The 20,298-nt window shown below is 46.5% G+C and overlaps 1 protein-coding gene across 1 annotated transcript in view; it reads right to left on the bottom strand.

Annotated features, from left to right (window-relative positions):
- Window positions 1-1,155, bottom strand: part of LOC309360727 (heparan sulfate glucosamine 3-O-sulfotransferase 3B1-like) — a 31,197-nt gene extending 30,042 nt beyond the window's left edge. The window contains exon 1 of the mRNA XM_081895518.1: window positions 443-1,155. Within this exon, the coding sequence (XP_081751644.1) occupies window positions 443-1,023 (581 nt within the window). The 5' untranslated portion in view covers window positions 1,024-1,155. The remainder of the gene's footprint in view (window positions 1-442) is intronic.
- Between the last annotated feature and the right edge of the window lie 19,143 nt (window positions 1,156-20,298).

Raw genomic sequence — 20,298 nt, 5'->3', positions numbered from 1 at the left:
CCCTCGAACAAGTCGCGTCTAAACCCGTTCCTTGGGAGTCAAGGCTACTCAAACTCAAACTAAGAGCTTCAGAGGTGGCTTTCACCGCGCGTACTGTTGGTGCAATGGAAAAGCAGGACGATTCGGCCCGGGTCTCTCTCTTACCTTACCCGCTTAACTCCTGCCCATCAACACCCAGTAAAAGCCCTGTGTGTTTTGGGGGTGAAGTAACCAGTAAACTGCTAGAGAGTTAAGCGAGTCGCATTCTCCCTAGGAGTGGGGCAGAGGGAAATCTCCCACTTTGGGTCGATGGAGACACGTGGACGGGTTGCCGTCCATTCACACCCTGGTGGGGTCTCCGGTGGGCTACGCCTTCTGACCGGCTTCTAACGGCTCGCCCCCGACGAAGGGGGCGCCAGGCTACGCTAAAGGTCCGGGACGCTCTCCCCAAGGCTGGGCGTACCTGTACCAGGTGAGTCCCCGCTCGTAGTTGCGGTCGAAGAAGTGGGGCTCGGCGCCCACGGCCCTCACGTCGGGGTGCACCCGCAGGAACTCGAGCAGCGCCCTAGTGCCACCCTTCTTCACGCCGATTATCACCGCCTGGGGCAGCCGCTTGGTGCCGGAGCCGTTGAGGAAGCTGGAGATGGGACTGAGAGGAGAATCCGCGGCAGCGCCGCCGTTGTTGTTGTTATTCCCCCCGTCGTCGTCCTCGTCGTCGTCCTCGTCGTTGTTCTCCTGCTCGGGGCTCAGCTGGCCCTTGGAGCCCGGCGCCCGCAGCAGCAGCAGCTTGGAGAGCGCCGCGGGGTTGTGCGCCCGCCGTGCCGGAGGCGCCGAGCCGCGCAGCAGCAGGAGACCCGGCGCGGCGGAGGCGCACGCCCCGGCGGCGCACGAATAGAGCACGCAGAGCCACAAGGCGAGCATGGCGAAGAGCAGCAGCGCGAGCAGCCTCCTCCGCCCCGGCGGGGGAAGCAGCGGCGGCGAGGCAGGGGCGCCGGGGGCATCGGGGGGCAGGCGGGCGCCGCCGCTCAGGCGCAGCTGGCCCATAGGCTGCAGCCCGCGGGAGGCAACCCCGGCACCATGGCTCGCGGGGCCCGGACGGCGAGGCGAGCGCAGGAGGCGGCGGGGGGGGGGGAGGAGAGGCGGCGGCAGCAGCAGCGCTCGCTCGCTACCCGTCTAGTCCCGCTCGCGGTTGCAGCGAGTGGCGAGCGCAGCAGCGCTCCTTGGCCGGCCAGGCTGGAGCGCGGGAGGGCGGAGAGCAGGCGCGCCTGACTGGCACCCCTCGGAGCCTATAAGAGCCGCTCGCCGCATGGTAATTAGCCCCCTTTGGTGGAGCAAAGGCAGCCAATGGCTAACCGCGCCGCCCCCGTGGGCGGGGAGCGGGGAACTGCGGGAGGCGATTAGCCATTCTTATTGGCTAATGAGCCGTTAAAGAGCCCGCGGCAGAGGAAAGCGGAGAGGGGGCCGCCGAGGCTGGCGAGCTGCTTCCGAGGCGGCTTCGTAGCAGAGCAGACCAGACCGCCCCGTCGGGCAAGCCGTGGTTTCCACGCGCCCGCCCCGTCCCTGCTGCAGAGATGCGCTTACGGTGAAGAAGCAGCCAACGTGGCCTGGAGGCGTCGGAGACTGCGGAGTCAAGAAGGTTCTTCGAGTAACTCATAGAATTTAGAGTTGGAAGGGACCACGCAGGTTATTTAGTTCAACCCCCTGCAATGCAGGAATCTTTTGTCCCACGTGAAGCTCGAACCCACGACCCTGAGATCTACTGACTGAGCTAACTCGAGGCAACCGCGTGAATAAGTGCAATTGACCAAAGGGTGGGAAGGAATCTCTTAGACGGGGGCGGGATGGCTTTTCAGGCAGCTGCCCAGTGAACGCTGCTTCCCCTCTCATCTCATCTTCCTTGCGGGAAGTAAGAGCTCTAGCAAAACAGCACGCTGGTGTCTTTACCTGCACGCACCAGCATCAACCAGACCTCAACATACACACATGCACACACACACACCCCAGCATATTATGTGGCTTAAAGGCTGCTGCAACCCAGTGGCATACCAGTGGCATATAATCTGAGTAACCGTCTAACCAAGTTTGGAGGGGGGGTGCGGTCAAGATCGCTTAAGGCCGCAGTGACTCAGTGGGCACGTCGAATAAACCAGCACGAAATCGTGGGACTTAGTTAGCTTCATCTCACGTCGGTCAAAGAGCCGGAAACGGCGAGATTTGGGGACTGCGGGTGGGGTGAGGTGGAGATCCGGATTAGTAAAGGGAATCGAAGCAACCTGCTCCGGATTCACGGAGTCGGAGCGCAAATGCGCGGCCTTCTATTGCACGAGGTACCACGGACAGCAGGGTGTGAGGGGATGCTGTCACACTTAGGCCCTTGTCTCGGTGGGGCCGCGCGCTCCTGCTCCGCCTGTCCGGCCGGTTCAGCGCTCCGCTCCCACCTCAAACTGCGACACCTTCTGTCCTCCTGCAGCCGTCCTGTGTAGCCCTGTCCGGCAAACAAAGACCCCCTTTCCCAACTGCCTCCACCTCCATCCTTCTCTCTGCCTCAGTCCTCGAATCACTTCGAAACTGGGCCCCGTTTGTTTACACTCAGGGTAACCATCCCATGATACTAAGAAAGGGGGTTGTGCTCTTGCTAATACGGAGGTGACGATCGTCTAGAAAATGGAAATAAGAACGTTTCGAACCTGTTCGGAGGAGGAGGACAGGAATAAAATGCTAGAAATTTTCTAAAAAGCGGTATGAGCGCATCAAAGTCTGACCGACTGATCTACTGGAGGGTCTTGCTTCCTTTTGGGGGAGGATATTCGAGGGATGCCTCGCGAGAGCCACCCTCCCTTTCCCATCCAAACTTCTTGAAGTCCCAGGAGCACTGGGAGGGAAGCCTCGCCGCTGCCCCCCATCCTCCCTCCCTCCCTCCCTCCCTCCTTGGGGCAATGAATGGCCCTCTTCCCCATCCTCATCCCTCTTCCCCGCAAGGACTCCCTCTCCAGTCCACAGACAATGGCTTGTGCCAGACCTGAGAATGAAAACTTTGTGAAATGATTGGGGGGGGGAGGACTTGATTATCTAGGGCGTGCCTGCCTCCCGGTCGGTCTTCCCCTGGCAAACGATCTCTCAGATCCTCCCGTGTCCCCGAGCTCTTTACTCTCGAGTAGCACGACCCCCAATGCATGACGTCTCTTGAAGAAGTCGGATGCCTGCAGCATCGTTGCCTGTCTGCCAGGCTTCCAGCGTTTTCCTGGGAGATCCAGGGAAAGGGGGGGTCGGTGGGAATCGTCCGGTTTCCCTTCCATTTCCTGTAACTCCCACTCTCTCACACCCCCAAGGAACTCGGCCCTTTTCTGTCATCCTCGGATCGCGGGGGCGGCTCTTTCGCACATCCTGGGAGGAGGGAGGGAAGCCCCCACGGCCACGAGGAAGGAGATTTGGAAGGTGGCAGATGCTCGGTTCAAACAAACAGCAGGAAGAGCCCCGATCCATTCGAAGACGTGACGGGCTTTAGGTTGGCCCGGAACTGAAAAGTAGCAAAGAATCACCACAAACACACACAGCACTCGCCTTAGCTCTAAGTGCGTCACGATCCCATTGCCATTCTTACCGAACAAATCACTGCAGGACCGTATTACGCCAATTGGTTCACCAAGTCAAGTTACTTTTAAAGTTTCACTGCAATCCTAGGCAAAGTTAGAAGCGGAACCGTAGTGAAATGAAGGCGTGCATAACAGTGTGAGACCAGTTTCCACGCCCAACGCTTCTGGAGCTGCTTCGCCCTTCTTTTTTTGCCACGTGCGGACCTTGTTCAAAACCCCTTTCTGGTGGGACTTTAGCTTTAGGAAGATGCCCCAAATCTCGTTCTGTGTGTGTGCCCCCTTCTTAAGTAAAATAAAACAAAAAACCACAACCACACCCTTACTATTTAGTGTGCCCATTTCCAGATAAAAAGCCGTAAGCAAATCTAACGTGCATAACATGGAAACGTCGGTGACACTGGACGGAGATGCGCTACAGCTGGTTTCGTGTGAAGCCGCGCTTTTGCCGCGGGAGTTTCCAAGCACTTTCAGCAGAAGGGGCTCGGGGCTAAAACCGCGAGGCTTCCTTCCAAGCAGCTCGTTTTGCTCAAATCATACTTTGAGTAAAGTACTTCGCCTTGACTGAGGGGGATGGTAGGATTTTCCAGCCATGACGGTTTACTTCTGAACTCGGAGGTGGAGATCTTCCACTGAAATCTAGGAACAAGTGAGCCGAAGAATTCGAACTGTCAATACTTAGGAGTAATATCGGCCCAATTTAAATCTCACTTGCTCATGTGCTTATTTAGAACTGGCGTCCAAAATAACAAGGAAGGAGTGCGGGGAATTGTCAAGATGTGTTAATTGATCCTTGTTTTTATTATTTGTATTAGTGTAACATTATTTGGTTTATTCGAAATGGAGGGAGGAATATCAGAAAGTGGAAAACTTTTACAAGGAAGAAAAAACAACTCTTATATTTATTTTTATTTCTGCCCCTGTGGCGTCTTCCAGCGATGGGACTTACGTAAATCACTCCAGAACATTTTCTATGCTGCCGACGGGATAAGGAGAGACAGCTAGAAAAAAAGAAAGGAGTCTCTCTGTTCTAGAGGGGCAGAAAGTTTTCTGTTCTTTGAGCCCAACTCTTGGAAATAATTTGGATTTTATTTTATTTATATTTACTACCCTCTTTCTTGGTCATGTCCTAGAAGTCCCAATTTCCCTCATATTCAACTGTCACGTACAATCTAGCTTCTGTTCTAAGCCGCATGTGTGTTACACAAGCACATACAAGTTTTCAGCAAAAAGATATTCGATAGTCCCCAATGAAGTCACCGGGACTTGCTTCCGAGTAAACATGGTTAGGATCCTGTAGTTAGCCGAACTTGGGCCGGATCCTAAGGACACCGGCCTCCCCATCCTTGCCACGTTTTCCCCGAAACAAATTCCCGTGAGCTCCACGGGACTTTCTTTACTTCAGAGGGGAGAAAAATTAACGTCCGCTTTGCAGCCACGTCCACTGGAGTCGGAAGGATTTTCTCAGTAAAGGCGCTTAAAATGTGAAGAAGGGGCTGTGTAAGCCGTCCAAATTCTCTTTCGCAGGAGGACACGCAGTTGCCTAATAGATTTCAGCGTCCGGGCTGAAAGTGTGTGGGGGGGGGGGGAGAGCTCACGTCGAAGTGTGAAGGTTCCCGCTCCCCATGTCTTCCTTGTTTCGCGGGGCGGGAAGGGACAGGCTTAAAAGCTAGGGACAGTACAACCGATATAATTCGGATCCGCTTCAAACCAGTGTCAATGGATTTCTTGTCAAGGGGGAAAGACTGCATCGCGTCGATAGTGGCGCAACTTGCCTTCGGGGGTGGGGGACGTCTTCGCTTCCGATTTGGGGACATGATTCCAGAGCCCCCCCCCACGCAGTAGGATGAGCAGAAAGCCCCCAACTACATTTTGAGGTATAGAGAGGTGGGGTAGGAATAAGAGACCATTAAGACGAAAGTCACCTCATTGCCTCACAGGGCCACCGCGGAGGACAAAAATGCAAAAAAAATTAAAAATTAGTGAAATCAATGTAAATAAATAATACCCTTCTCTCCGCTTATTTTTCTACTTCTCAAAAAGTCAATTGACTGCTAGATGAGACTCGGGGCAAAATCCCCGAAAACGATCCCGTGGTTACCGCTGGTGTGGAAGCGAAGCGAAGCCGAATCGGATTCTGTTTAAATAGCAGTCTGCTGCAAGCTCCCAGAGAACTTTAAAATGAAGACAATAAATGCGCCGAAGGGAGCAAGCGGGAAGGGGTGTGTGGACATGTAGGGGGGGGGGCTGAACCAGATTGGAAGGGAAATTCAGTTCCCTGTGATCCGAATCTTCTGTGGTGGCAACATGAAAAATGACAGAAGGCTCCCCGCAAGTTTTCAGAGGGAGAGAAAAGTTTCTTTCTCCCCTCCCTCAACCCTCTTTTTGGAGTGAAAGAAATTTTATGGGTCGCCAAAGCTTGGAGGGGGGGGGGGCAAGCGTGAACTTTCCAACTGAGTCGACAAAAGCTGGTAATCACGAACAGACTCTCTCAAATGAAAACCCCAGCGAAGTGAAGTTCTTTCAGGATATTCTAACGATTTCAGTCTTGGAAAGAAATTGCAAGAGTGCGCTCTGGAATGAAGAAACCAATCCTTGTTTCCCCGCACCTCCAAATACCACACACCAATCTTTCGCTCAATTTAACTCCATTCTCAAGATGCCCCAAAGGTGTTCCTAATTTTCACATTAGCTGCAATCCTCAGAGTATTAGCCCAGCCCTAAATCCCACTATCTCAATGGGATTTGACTCCCCAGCCGTGGCGATCGGGATTGCAGCTCCGGTTCGCCCCCCTCCCCAGCCTGCTTAGGAGAAAAAACACTTCGCTTTCTTTCGAAGAATGGGAAGAGATTTGTATTTCATTGTCCAGCAGTCCTCAGTTTCTCAGGAACTTGACAATAATCCTTTAAAAGTGGGGGGATGGCGAAAGAGGCATCTCCACTCAAAGAACACAAGGGGATGAGGAGCCCCAGAAGATCACTATTCATTAAGATCCTTTCAAAATGAGGTGATCAAAGAGAAATGGAATCCGTTGATCCACATCTGCACAGCTCCCTCACTCATAAAGACACCGAGAGTCTCCTTGCCTAATCTTGCTTCTTCCCTTCCGGGGCAGGAAAACTGACTTTTAATTTCTTGGGGTTTTTCGAAGGAAACGATGAAGAAATTCCTCTCCCCACCCTCTCTCTCCCTGACTTTATTTTTATTTTTAAAATATTGAGCCTGTGGAAAAAGCTGTGCGTGTGTGAGAGAGATCATGTTTGAGTGCGGGGTGAATGTATGAAAGACTTGCAGGTATTCAGAATCGACATTTGGGCGTCAGGGATGCGTCTGGATACGCAAAAGGGTTTGCGCATAAGTTTGTGCAAAACTTCGTCGGCATTTGAGGGACTCTGTGCAAAATAAAGGGCCATTCTACACACGCACTTTATGGGATTGTTGTTGTTTTCGATGTTTTGGCGTGTTGCCACACGACGTCGTCATTATTCCGCTACTATTCCGGAATATCTTCCTCAAAAGGACGCTTTTTCTCCCCTCCCCTCCATCTGACATCTGTCAAAGATCTGGAACGGATCCTGAATATTTTCTTTAGCGTGACATGTGCGTAAGCATCAGCTCACTTTCTGTGGGGAAAATGGATGGGTGGGTGTGGTTTCGAGTTGTCTGTTTTGCGCTACTTTCCTGTGCCAGTCCTTCAGTTGGGAGGAGAGACATGACAGGTAGGGAAGGGAGTTCGGGGATTAGCTCAGATGGACATTTCTTCTAACCTCCCATGCGGTTAGAATTCCAGTAATACTAGGCATTATATATAAGCAAAGCATAAAACGCCCAACAATGCTAAAAAGTTATTCCCACGAAATGCTCATAGCTCCTGCTGGCTGGAGGAACACGAGGTGGTGGGACTACAGACCCAGAACTTTCCCCAACTTGAGCACAACCGACCATTAGTGTGGAAGAGAAAACCTCCCCTCATTCTCCCATAACAGCCACATGGGACCAAAGGTGCAGACAGACAGCTCCGAATTCACTCTTAAAAGCGTTGGCTCAAAGAGCAACGTTGCCAATGTGACTAGTAAGTGCGGAAAGGCCCGAACATTTTGCGGGTGAAATGTCTTGGAGTGTGGGTAAGTGACAGAAGAGGCGGTCCTGGCGAAACAAGAAGGGCTGGTAGCTACTCACTGACGCGGACGCCGCTTGGCACTTGAGGGTGGCGCTTACAGATTTCAGTGCAAGTCAGTTTCCTGGAAGATCGCGGTCCTAAAACCACGTCCCAGGCAGCAGCGGTGGTGGTGCCTACCCAGCCTGATCCTAGGCACCCTTACTCAGAAGTAAGCGCCACTGAGTTGTGGACAAATGTGCACACGATCGCAACTGTTCAGCAAACGTGCCTAAATCTTAGATATAGTTGAGATTCCTGCATTGCTATGTTATGTGGGAAGGGGAGTTATTGTTTTGCTGTTTTTATTTAAATTATTTACCTGTGTTTTTATCTTATATTTACTCTGTGAAGCGCCCTGAGATCTTGTGAGGAAGGGCGGCATATAAATTTAAAATAATAAATAATAATAATTGCAGGGAGTTGGGCTAGATGATCCTCGGGGTCCCATATGTCCTCTTTTTCCAGGGCATGTCCTCTCTTCCGTGAGTAGAATCGTCATAGCGATCCATAGTTAAAAGTAGAAGTCGGCAAATCATGTGTCCTCTTTTTTGCTCTTCAAAATATGGCAACCCCTGCTGCTGCCCATCACTTCAGCCTTTAGGTCTGCGAGCGCTTCCTTGCAAGGAAACCCCACTGATCGCAACGGGGCTTATTCCCAAGTAACTGTGCACAGAATCGTAAGGACGAAAGCGCCTTTTCTTCCGAAATGTGTTCCCGGGAATAGTTGGGGAGCGCTTTCGCTCCCAGTACTTCGGTGTCAAAGGGGAGGGCCTCGCTTCCGCGCCAGAAATTGCGCGCCTCACCGTTTGATCGCACTGGTCCTGCCAGGAGTCATTCCCAATGCATAACGATGCTGGCACCGTCATCAGTCCGTAGAGACTCACGCAAGGCAGCTTCCAGAGGAGGAAGGGACCGCTTCAGTTTGGTTCAGCTCAGCTCATCTCCTGGCCGTCAACACAAAACGAACAGGCGTTCCTGAGCCAGTTTCAACACTCTCTGCGGGTGGGGAAAACGAAGCAGAGATTCTCTCGCATTTTCCTCCGGAGTGGTGCTGAGATACTGGGAAAGGGGGTGGTGCGCGGAACGGCGCTCCGGAGAGGCCTCCCGGGGTAGATCAGTTACAGCCTTGCAGATTAGCAGCTGGGCTTTCTTTTCCGGCAGGAAAGTCAAACCCAGCCCAGTCCCGGCCAAGCAGCGCTTTGTAGCCTGGGATGAATGTGGCAGTGGAGGGTGTGTGTGTTCTGAAGTCAACTTGCAGGTGCCTTTCCTTAGCAGCAAACTCACCCTGCTTGGGCTTGGGCTTTGGGCGGGGGGGGGGGTGACCTTTCTTTTGCTACAGCAAGTGGACGTGAGTACCGTGTTCTTTACAATATTGCCTTTATAGAAAATAATATTGGCCTTGTGGACAGTTTGTGAAATTCACAGGGGATCTGGTTAGGGGCTGTGCAAGTTGGCTCCTTTCCCCCCAGGAATGATTCATGGCTAACAGACTCCCAGTGCAATGCAAAGGCTTCCTCCGCCCTGGCTCTGTTGCACAGGCTGCAGGCACAGAGACTTTTCAGAGACTCCAGGCCAGCTCTTCAGAGCTCCAACTGGCCCTGATGACATACACCTTTTGGCTTTTGGGAGGATACCCCTCCCATCACTATTTAACAGATTTCCCTGCCAGCATCTGGATCCTTTCCTGTAACTTCTCTTTGTAGAAAAGGGCCCGGGCTCTTATTTAGATGGGCCACTTGGAGGGCAGCTTTATTCTAGGAGTTTATTGGGGCATGTGGAGTCCCCTTCTGCCTTCTTTCTTTGCCTGGAAACATCGGGAGCCAATCACATCATCTGCAAGAGGCAGGAAGTGACAGAAGAGGTCCATTTCATTTTTTCTAGAAAAGCCCAGGAAGGCTTGCCCAATATGTTCAGCCCTTCTGGACAGCAGTCCTACAAGAGATATGCAAAATAACTAAACAGGTACCCTGTTTCCCCAAAAATCAGACAGTGTCTTATATTAATTTTTGCTCCCAAAGATGCGCTAGGTCTTATTTTCAGGGGATGTCTTATTTTTCCATGAAGAAGAATACGGTACACATTTATTGTCTAATTGTGAGTCAGCCAGACTCCATCAGGGCAGAGCGAGCAGCAGGCGGCAGCTTGTCCTGGCGGCGGGACAGGCTCTCTGATTTAAAGAGACCTCGCGGTGCCTGAACAGCTCCGGTTGCACTGCGGCCAGTCAGTGAGCTGCGTGGCTGTGCCCACAGCTACGGTCCAGAGGAGTCAGACGCCTTCCGGTAGCTTCGGGGGGCCTTATATTCCGGGGAGGCCTTATTATCGGGGAGTTCTTATTTTTGAGGGGATGCCTTATATTACAGCGAGAGGCAAAACTGGAAGTAGGTCTTATTTTCGGGGGATGTCTTACTTTCGGGGAAAGACGGTATTAGAACTCCCAGAACTGGCCCTACTGAACATCTTCCAAGATCATAATGACCACTCACATTATACAGAGCTTATAACACACCTTCTCTCAGCAGCCGGAAGCCTCATAGCCAGACACTGGAGAGGCCTGTCAGGACTAAACAAGGACCAATGGTATCAAATTGTATGGGAAATGACCTTACCAGAAAAGCTAACCAATAAACTGAAACTGTCATGGGGATAAATAGAAGTGGACACCTTCACCCCAGTATGGGTCCCCTTTATCACATATACAGCCCAACAAAACAACAAGAATCCACTGACAGCATATAAAGCAATCTGGTTTACCCAACCGAACAAGCCCTCCCCCCTCACAAATGCAAACAAACCCCACTTCAGCCAACCACAGACAACCAACCACACCCTGCCCCCCCAAAACCTCTCACTACCAAGGAAGTGTAATAAACAAATAGAAAGGGAACCAACCCAGTTGATGCTGACACAAAACCCCACATGTACACTATATAAAAGAATATAAGCCTCACCACCCCTCCTCTCCCCACACTTCTTCCCCAACCTTATACTGTACTCAACACTAATGTAACTGATTTGTAAGAAAGACTGTACAGCCTGAAAAAAGAGATAAGGCATGTATTTTTGTAAACTAAGAAAAGCTTTTATAATTTCTTTTAAAAAAAATAAAAATTAAATAAAATGCCTCTGATTGAATCAAGGCTTTTCAAAAAGGGCATCATCAAATCTCAAATTGTGCAACAAGAAAAATATGTGGTTAGAAAACTTTCACGCTACAGCTGGATTGAGTTGCAACTGATCTGTGTATTTGATCCCAGTTGAGGTCTGCTGCAAAAAGACATGTTAAAACAATTTAAGGCTACAGTCATGAGCACATTTACGAGGGTGTAGGTTTCCTTGAACTCAATGAGGTTTACTTCTGAGTAATGATGCCTGGGGATCATGCAGCAAACTTGTTCCAACTTCCATGTGGTCTATGTAAGAACAGTCCCATTCTTCATGCGGCCATTCTTTTGGGTCGTGTGTAGTACACAGATGGACCTGAGGCTCCCCGGTCACTTGAGGAATGATGCAGCTTGTCTTTCACAATTTATGAGTCTTTTGTAGGCAAGGAAGTTCAGAGCCATCTATATTAGATTATTAGTTGCTCTCCCTCCCCTTATCTCCAGTTCTTTCCTCAGTCTCCAAGTGGCTAACATAAAATCTCAATCTGGACCAATAAAGAGAAGGAGGTCGACATGACTTTGTATTTGTTTGCTTAGATAGGGTTGATTGGCAAGACTGCGCTTTATTTAGTCTTTTCTGTAGGATTTGACCTAGTCTGATTGTTACTTATGGTGGCTGTTTGATCCAACATGTTAAAGAGTGAATTGGCAGCTAATTATTTGCATCTTTTGTCTCATGCGGCTTGTGTCTTAACTGAGAAAAGTCCTGTGCCTATAGTCACACCCCTCACATACTCTCATGTTCCTCCAGCCACTGGAAGAGACAAAAAGGGAGTCTCAGGTCAGGAATCACTTACTCAGCAGCCCCAGCTAAGGACTGAGTAAGTACTATAGAACTGAGCTGGAGTTTATTACCACCCACATTTTGTAGCCCTCTACATCTCCTGACTTCCCCAATCCATCCCTGGAGTGAGCTGTACTGTTGTTCTTTTGATATGCATTTGGACTAACTCTCAATGCTCTTAAGAATGGGTATGAGACAAACTGCCTCTGACATTATTTCCTTTCATATGTTGATCTAAGCAGCCTAGTGCGCCTGGAATGAGCTAATTCATACTAATTTACTGAATTAATTCAAAAAATCTCTAAATTACATCTGAAAGGAGTTCTTATAATTTCTGGGTGAACTGAATGTGAATTAAGTTCCTATTGTGGTAGAACTTTGGGTAATTTTAAATTCAGTTCAACACACACACACACACACACACACGTTTCATCACACTTAACTCTTGTGTTTGACTGCAGCCACTGTGCCTACTAATTGTACCTACAGTATCTGAGAACTGATGCTGCTGTTTAGCTTAAAGAGTACAATCACTGGGAAAATAAATGACAGCATTATTCACATTACACTCCATGTGCGTTCAGATGCTTTCTTAGTTTGCTTAACTATATTTTAAACTTTAGCTGGAGAAAATGCCGAGTACCACATGAATGAATTGCGAATTGAACTCAAATCGAATTAGTTCTTTTTTAAAGGAGGCAAACTTGAACTGGACTGAATTTCCTTTTGGGGCGAATGAAATGGAAATAAAACTAATTCCCTTTCAAAATGAGCTGCCCAAGCCCTGGGTTTGCCTAAAAACAGAGCAGCATTTGCTCTGATTCCGGTAGAACAAGGGCTGATATCTATGTTTTGGCTACTATGTGGCTGTTGTCCTGGACTGAATCAGTGGGCTGTAATACTCCATTTTCATCATAGCTATATGATACTCCATTTTCATCACTGGATATTTCATCATTGGACATACTCCATTTTCATCATTGGACATTTGAACTGATGGATGAAAATTGCATACAAATAGCTTTCCCCTTTGTGACCAACATGCACATTGCAATGTGGTCATTTTGAGTGGGGAGCAGAAATAAGTGGGCATCATAGAGATGCATGGATAGAGTGGATTTGTTTCCCCATTTTTGTGGCCATTCCACACCACTTGCGGCTTTTAGGTTCATATCAGAAGTTCAGGATGTTTTGTCAGTTTAATCTTTCCTTCAACTCTGTGGTAGTATCAGCCAAGTAGTGGAGCAATTTCAAGCAGTCTCCATAGTCTTATGTCTGTAATGTGTAAATCAGGCCTAACTTCATTTTGAAATGTTGCCATCTTCAGCCAAAGGGAATCATTTTCATGTTGTAACACAACTCCCTCCTTTGGGTTTCATTGGCTGAGTGGGTTCGGGGTGTACTCTTATTCTCCATCATAAACACCCAGTCAGCTCCATTTCTTCTCCCAAGAAACCGGAAGTCATTATACTTTTTTTATGCCCTGACCTGCCCCTAAAGTTTTAATCCCTCTTTCTGCAAACACTGTTCTTTGCTGGCTCAAGGCCATTTGGCTTGAATGGGGAGGAGTGTTTTCCAGCGCTCCAAGGAGAGATGAGTAGGAGTGACATGACAGAGTTGAGTCAAGAAAAAATGTGGGCTGGATGTCAAAGAACTTTTTATTTTTTTTATTTTTTAGTGAGATGGATGGAGTGTGGACATTGCTCGAGGGAAGAGGTAGAAATCGAATGGCTGGAATATCTGAAACAGTGGTGGGGAATGGAAAGACACAGAGAACAATTGTGGTTGCGTCAAACAAGGAAGAAAAGTAAATAAATAAATAAAGTCCTTCACTTCCATTTCTCTTTTTAGAGCACAAATACACAGTGTGTTCACTCGAGCCAGACAGACAGAGAGAACAATGCCCTTTTATGAACTTTTAATGTTTGGGCCAATCAAACTGATGGATCTTTCCCGCATTCATTAACTATTTACACTGGAACCAATGCATCAGAAGTTATGGGGACTTAGCTCAGTTGGTAGAGCACGAGATTCTTCATTTCAGAGTTGTGGGTTTGAGCCCCACGTCGGGCAAAAGAGTCCTGCATTGCAGAGGGTTGGACTAGAAGACCCTTGTGGTCCTTTCTATGATTTTTCTAGAATTGAGGAAGGAAGCCCATTGATTATGGCGAGAGTCACTTCCAAGTCAACCAGTGGAAGATCAAACTGCCATTGTTATTATCCCTCTGCATATTTACTGAAATTTGTGGGACTTCTAATTTGCATAGGATCATAATGTAAAGCAACCTTTGCCAGCCTGGTCCCAATGTTGTTAGACTATAACTCCCATCAGTATCAGCTAGCCCAACTGTGCTATATATACATGGTGCCGATGGAATTTTGAAGGCACCAGAGTTAAAAGGCTGCTGTAAAGCTCAAGATTGAGCAGAGATTCTACAAGCATAATTGAGAAGTACTTTAACATCTGAAACCTGTTGTTGCTGTTGCTTAAAAGCACATGGAATGCAAACATGGCTCATAGAGTACAACTGGTGAAAAAATGACTCTCTTCTGATTTCTATCTCACATCAACAGCACACAAAACTCAAGAGAGGGACTTAGAGCTGGCTATTTTTCCATGTCTGCTTAGGAATAATAAACACTGGACAATCTCAGGTAAATGGGCATAAGATTCCAGCCTGATTATGTTATATATGTCAATATCTTAAGAGCACATTTGATTTCCTATTTATGAAACCAGCCCCATTTATATTTTGCTCAAAAATACTAGTACAATGTAGTGACAGACATCTAACTACCCCAAACTATATGCACTGTGCTTAGCAACATTTGCCAGTTTCCGTGTTTCCTGGGATTTGGCAACTGAATGGAAGCCGTTTCATCCCTTTGGTTTTACCAAGTTGAAACACTCCTGCAGCCAGCAACCTCCTGCCTTGCACATTTCCCAGATAATTACAGATTAGAACAGGCTAATTTTTATTTTCGCAAAGCCGCCGGAGATCTATGTTTGTTATTATTGTCTCCTAGGTTGCCACTTGCATAAATACATATGTAAAGCCCTTTGATCTGCAGGCATAATGACATAGATTTATCAAATGTTTGCCTTTTTCCATCATTCTTTTTTTTTTTAAAAAAGCTTGATTTATTGAGTGCAATCCCTGCCGCCCTCCCTCTCTTGAAATATGAAGTGTTCATGAATAGCTAAGGTAATATTTAATATCCTCCCAAGAAGCCTTTGCACTTTCTAACAAATGAACTACAACCTAACCAAATGGCTCACATCTGTTTAGCCTCCTCTCTCTTTAACTAAACAAATTAGCATTAGAATACCTGGGAGACAACATACAAAGTCCCCTTTCTAGATGACAGAACACAGACAATTATTAGCAAGGGGGAAACAGTCCTGAAAGACGCCGGCCTGACTTGAGCAGATGTTTTCACATCTCCTGTAGTGCCCCTGAATGAGTTGTACCCCAGCGGACACACTGCCCCGGTCTTTTGAAGTGGGCCAGGAAAACCATTCACAGCCCTCTGATGAATGGAAACTTGCTCACTTAAATGTTTCATTTAAAATCCCTCCCTGCAAGACCAGCATGTTACCTTCAAAACATCAACATCAACAAATCTATTGTTTTTAACTAGTTTGTTTTTATTCCTGTGCATTTTATTATTTTAAATGTCGTAAGTCCAATTTGGGAGAAAGGCTCTATCATCTATCTATCTATCCATCCATCTCTAATCTATCATCTATCTATCATCTATATCTATGTTATATAAATTGGTGTGCTTTGGGCAAAAGTTTTTTTCTAGCCATAACTAGGTGGCAAGAAAGAAACGGGGCATTGGGATGAGCTCTTAATTTGAAGGCCTAGCAATGTATCATTTCCCCTGGGGGATCTATAAGAATGCCAATGCATAGAACCACAAGAGCTGACCTCATGGAGCCTCCCTTTAAAAGCCTCCAGAAACAGATTGCCCAACTTCCACAGTCAACTTATTCTGTGGTCCGCTGCTTACAGTTACGAAGGTTTACACCTGATTTCAGCTCTGCTGAAACTTTAATTTGATGCCTCTTGTCCTTTCAGTGCTTCTCTCATGTCCTTGTTTCCCTAAGGTTTTAAACTTGTGTCTTGACAGTGACACTTGAGTTGGAAGAAAGAAAGAAAGAAAGAAAGAAAGAAGTATGCAATTGGAGAAGTATGCAGTTATGAAACACAGCTGCCTTATAAGAGGTCAATTCATTGGTCTATCTAGCCCAGTGGTGTCCAAACCTTTTCCTTTTTTTAAAAAAAATTTATTGACAATTTTATTTTGATTACAATACCGATAAACAATACAATATAACACATCTCTTTACTTAATTTTCTTAACTTCTTTGGACTCCCTCACATCTCCCGCTCCTGCGTTCCTGTCTATAAAGTTTGTCCAGCAAATTTATCCCCTTGTTTCTATTCTTGTTATCTAATTTTCCAATGTTATATCTCTGATTTTAAATGTCTTATACTGTATTCAAATCTTAAAACATTAAATATAACCTAAAGCTTCCAAATATTTCTCTCTTCTTAAATTTAGCTTATCTTCATAGTTCACTTCATCTAGCTTAATGGTGCCAAGTTGTTTATACTCTAGCATCCTTCAACATTCATACAGTTTACAATATTTTTGTAGATAAATCTTGAATTTCTTCCAATCTTCCTCTAGATGTCCAAACCTTTTCCAAAGAGGGCCAGATTTGATGAAGTGAAGGGCCGTGAGGGCCGACCAAAGGGCTGACCAAAGTTGTTAACCTTTTTTTAGGATTGAAGTTGTTGAGGATTTTTTAAAGGATTTTACCCCAGGAAATTAACTGCCACATGGGCCAGATTAAACTGATCGGCGGGCTGAATTAGGCCCCCGAAATTGACTTTGGACATGCCTGATCTAGCCCATTATTGTCTACTCTACACCAACTAGCAATTTCTCTTCAGTCAGAAGTTTTCCCCAGCTCTAAATGGAGGTGCAATGACATTTTTTTCATGCAGAGCAGGTGCTCTACAACAGTGACACTCCTTCTCCAAAGAGACAGAAAGGCATGCACCTGCCAGAACATGAATCTGGGTGACACTACACCACTGGCACAACTGTCAGTCCTCACCTGCAATTCGAAGCAGAGCGACGCAGATGTTGGCTTACCACTTCAGTGAGAAGTGGGCCGTTGGGGAGGAGCTGCTCCAGGTTTTCCTTCCCTGCATGTCTAGATACCCGAGAGCTGCTATCATTTCTTTCCATCCACCCTTCTTTCCTCTAGGCTAACTAACCGCGACAAGTTTCTACAGTTTCCCCCCTCCTGTGTCATGCATTCCAAAGTGTCAGTTTTGTTGCTTCCCTCAGAATCGTTTTCAGTTTAGTCTAATCCGTCTTTAAAAGTGGTGACCACAACTGGACACAATACTGCACTGGAGACCTACTTAGTGCCAAATAAAACAAGACTATTACCCCCTCCCGTCTGGCAGGCTGAAGATGCTGTTAATACAGCTTCAAGTAGTGTCTGTTGTCTTGTAAGAAATGCTACGTTGCTGGCTCAGCTTCAGATAGACTCTCATTCCTTCTTATTCCTTCTCGGTAATGCTGGAGCCCAGACAATCGTCTCCCCAGTTTGGTAATTATACATTTGCCATTTCTTTCCAATGTGTCATGCTTAATGCTTTTCTTTGTTGAGTTTCATTTTATTATTTTCCACCGTAAGACATAATACCCCGCTGCTCCCAAGTTAACTTAAATAAATCCAGATCACTTAATGTTTGATCTCCTCTTGTAACCATTTCCCTTGCTTCCAGTACAATCCCGTCTTCTAGTTGGGAACATTTGGAAGGATGATTGCCTCACATCCGTCTTGATGCCTTCTTCTGTTGAAAACACGCAGCCTTTCAAATAAATGAAAACCAAACCCGGTGGAACCGCCCCAGCAAAGTGTTAAGTCATTCTTGCAGTGTCCACATCTTGACCTTCCTTGAAAAACAAAACAAAACAAAGAGGAATGTCTTCTTTCTTCAAAAGAAAACAGGCAAGAGAAATGGTAATATGGTGCCCCAAGCAAGACCCAAATTTGATGCCTCCTCCCAGCTTTCACACTGCTTTCCCAAAGCCTAGTAAACAAGGCACTGGGCTATGGGAAGGAGGCATGAGGGCTCTAGCCTGGTCCTAGAGCCCTTCTTCATCCTTCCCAAAGCAGGGCAAGTGCTAACTAGGCTTCGAGAAGGAAGGAGGGGAACTCTAGGACCCTGCCAGAGCCGTTACGTCTCCAACCCGAACTGAGTGCTTGCTAGGCTTTGGGAAGGAGGGCATTGCCTTGGCTCAGTGCCCTATGTGGGGGAAATGGTTATGCTGCCCTAAATCCACCTCTGAGAGATGTCCTGAGCAACTGGCTTGTCCACCGCATATGTCCTTCAAATGAATTGTGAGGCCGAGTTTGTAGCAATCAGATTCACAGAGGTGTATATTGTGATACACACAATGCTTGTGCCATAATCAATTAAGTCGTTAGCCTGCCACAAATCACAGTTGTTTTTGCTGCAACAGGCTATCACAGCTGCTGTTCTGGACATTTGTTACAATGGGATATGATGCTTGGGTGATTGAGATGTTGGACTTTTGGGAGTTACTAGGGCAAGGTGTGTGTTTATTCTACCTCCACCTCTTCCTTTCCTTGTTTAAAATCATTTAAAAAGATGAAAAACATGGGAGAGCCAGGTAACACATGATTTCATGAGTTCCCAGCTTTGAGCATCAAAAACTAGTTTCTGGGAATATTAATAGCCACAGGCCCTCAAGCAATGGTAGATCAGATCAATAATTTCCCATTTTCTCACTTCTGTGATCAGGGGTCTTCCCCTACCCCTAAGGAAAACAAAATAATAGCCACTGGTGCATTGTGGTATTTCATTAATATGCACATTTAGAAGCTGTCCATGGACTGTCATTGATTCAGTATTAGAAAAGCAATCAGGTGGCAGAAAAAAACTGGCCAGGTGGCAATCTCTAATGGTTTACTGAGAAAGAAAAAGGGTCATGGACACAATTGCCCATTATCCTACAGCTCTTTTCAAATTCAGGAAAAAAACCACTCTGGATTGAAGGTGTAGTTGCACAAAGTCACACACAACCACTGGCTACACTTTAAAACAGAGAAAGGAAGAAATCTGTTGTAGTTCCAAAATGGATTACATATTTTGATCCGGCGTGGTATTTCCTATGCTTCCCCTGCCTGCCCACAACCTTGATCTCATGGGAATCTATGTGCATAAAGACAACCAGGCCAAGGAAAGCTTTATTAGCAAAATTGATAGTGGAAGTAAGACAACTTCATATTGGAACAATGAAATTAGTTGTATTTGAGAGGACCCGTATTTCTGTTATTCATTTGTTCTTCATTGGAAACCCCTGCATTTAAGGAGACTACTTAGAAGCAAGCCCTACCGAGAGCTTAATCTCAGCAAATAAGCATAGGATCGCAGCATTAGCATGTTATTTCTTTAGTATTTTAGATTGTCAAGAGTACTTCACATACATTATTTCAGCAATTCTTAAAATAATCCAGTAAGTTAGGCTAGTATTATTGCAGTTAGAAGCCAAAACTTGCTCCTTATGAATTTATAGCAGAATCTAACACTGGCAGAATGGGAATTAGTCTGGCAGAAGTTTATTTCCTTTCAAGCAGGCTGGTTGTCAGAAAAACAAGAGGCGAGCTATATGCTTCTAGTGAATGGGCAGATTTTGTGCTAGGAGTCACTCCTGGGCCTACCCAAAACCTTTGAGCCCTTACCCCATGGATTTAACTGCCTTTTGGACACAATAGTTTAGATCCAGCCTACTTTGGTCCCATTGAAACCATTGCAAATAGACAAGTCAGGCCACTGATTTAAGTGGGAGCTTGGTCTGGATTCGTGCCAAATAAATTAGTTGTCTTCTTTGTACGACCTCTTCTACAGCTTGTTCAGCAGTAGTCTGAATTGTGTGGAAGTTCTGAACTCAGTAGGACTTACTTTTGAGTAGACACATACAGAATTGTACTTTTAATAGTATTATTGTGTTCTGAGGATGTGTGTGTATGTATCCGTGGGGAAGTAGATCAACCTGTATATATGACAGTTAAATTGGTTGTGCAGGTTCTCCTCAACTCATTCTTGCAAATATAGATCAGAGTAGCATTGTGAATTAATTGCCATGATGCCCTCAGTTCTCACCTAAAATTCTCACCTACAAATTGTTCATTCAGACATCCCAAATGTTTTCTGGTAATTCTCCATTCCCTGCAATTAGACAACAATGCAAGTAGGTAAAATAACAACAGTTTTGTCCTTGTTCTATGCTAGGTCCCCCTATCTCCAAGGAAGGCACCCTGATCTCACACATATTCCAATAAACCTTCACATTCCAAATGAACTTAAATTATTTGGTAGGGTGTATGTGATGAAAGGAAGATGATCATTGTGCTTTGAATTTTCTTTCTGAAAGTAGTGGAAACATGAAAAACTATGATATAAAAGCTAGCGTTAAAAGAATGCAATAAACCATACGCAACTAACCTAGCATCTTGAAGCCATAAACAAGATTGGCATATAAAGTGAACAAGCTTCTGTTTCTGT

Source organism: Podarcis melisellensis, assembly GCF_964234715.1.
Source record: "Podarcis melisellensis genome assembly, chromosome: 2".
Lineage (NCBI taxonomy): Eukaryota > Metazoa > Chordata > Lepidosauria > Squamata > Lacertidae > Podarcis > Podarcis melisellensis.
The sequence above is the reverse complement of the archived record's forward strand: the minus strand, read 5'-3'. Positions and strand labels throughout refer to the sequence as shown.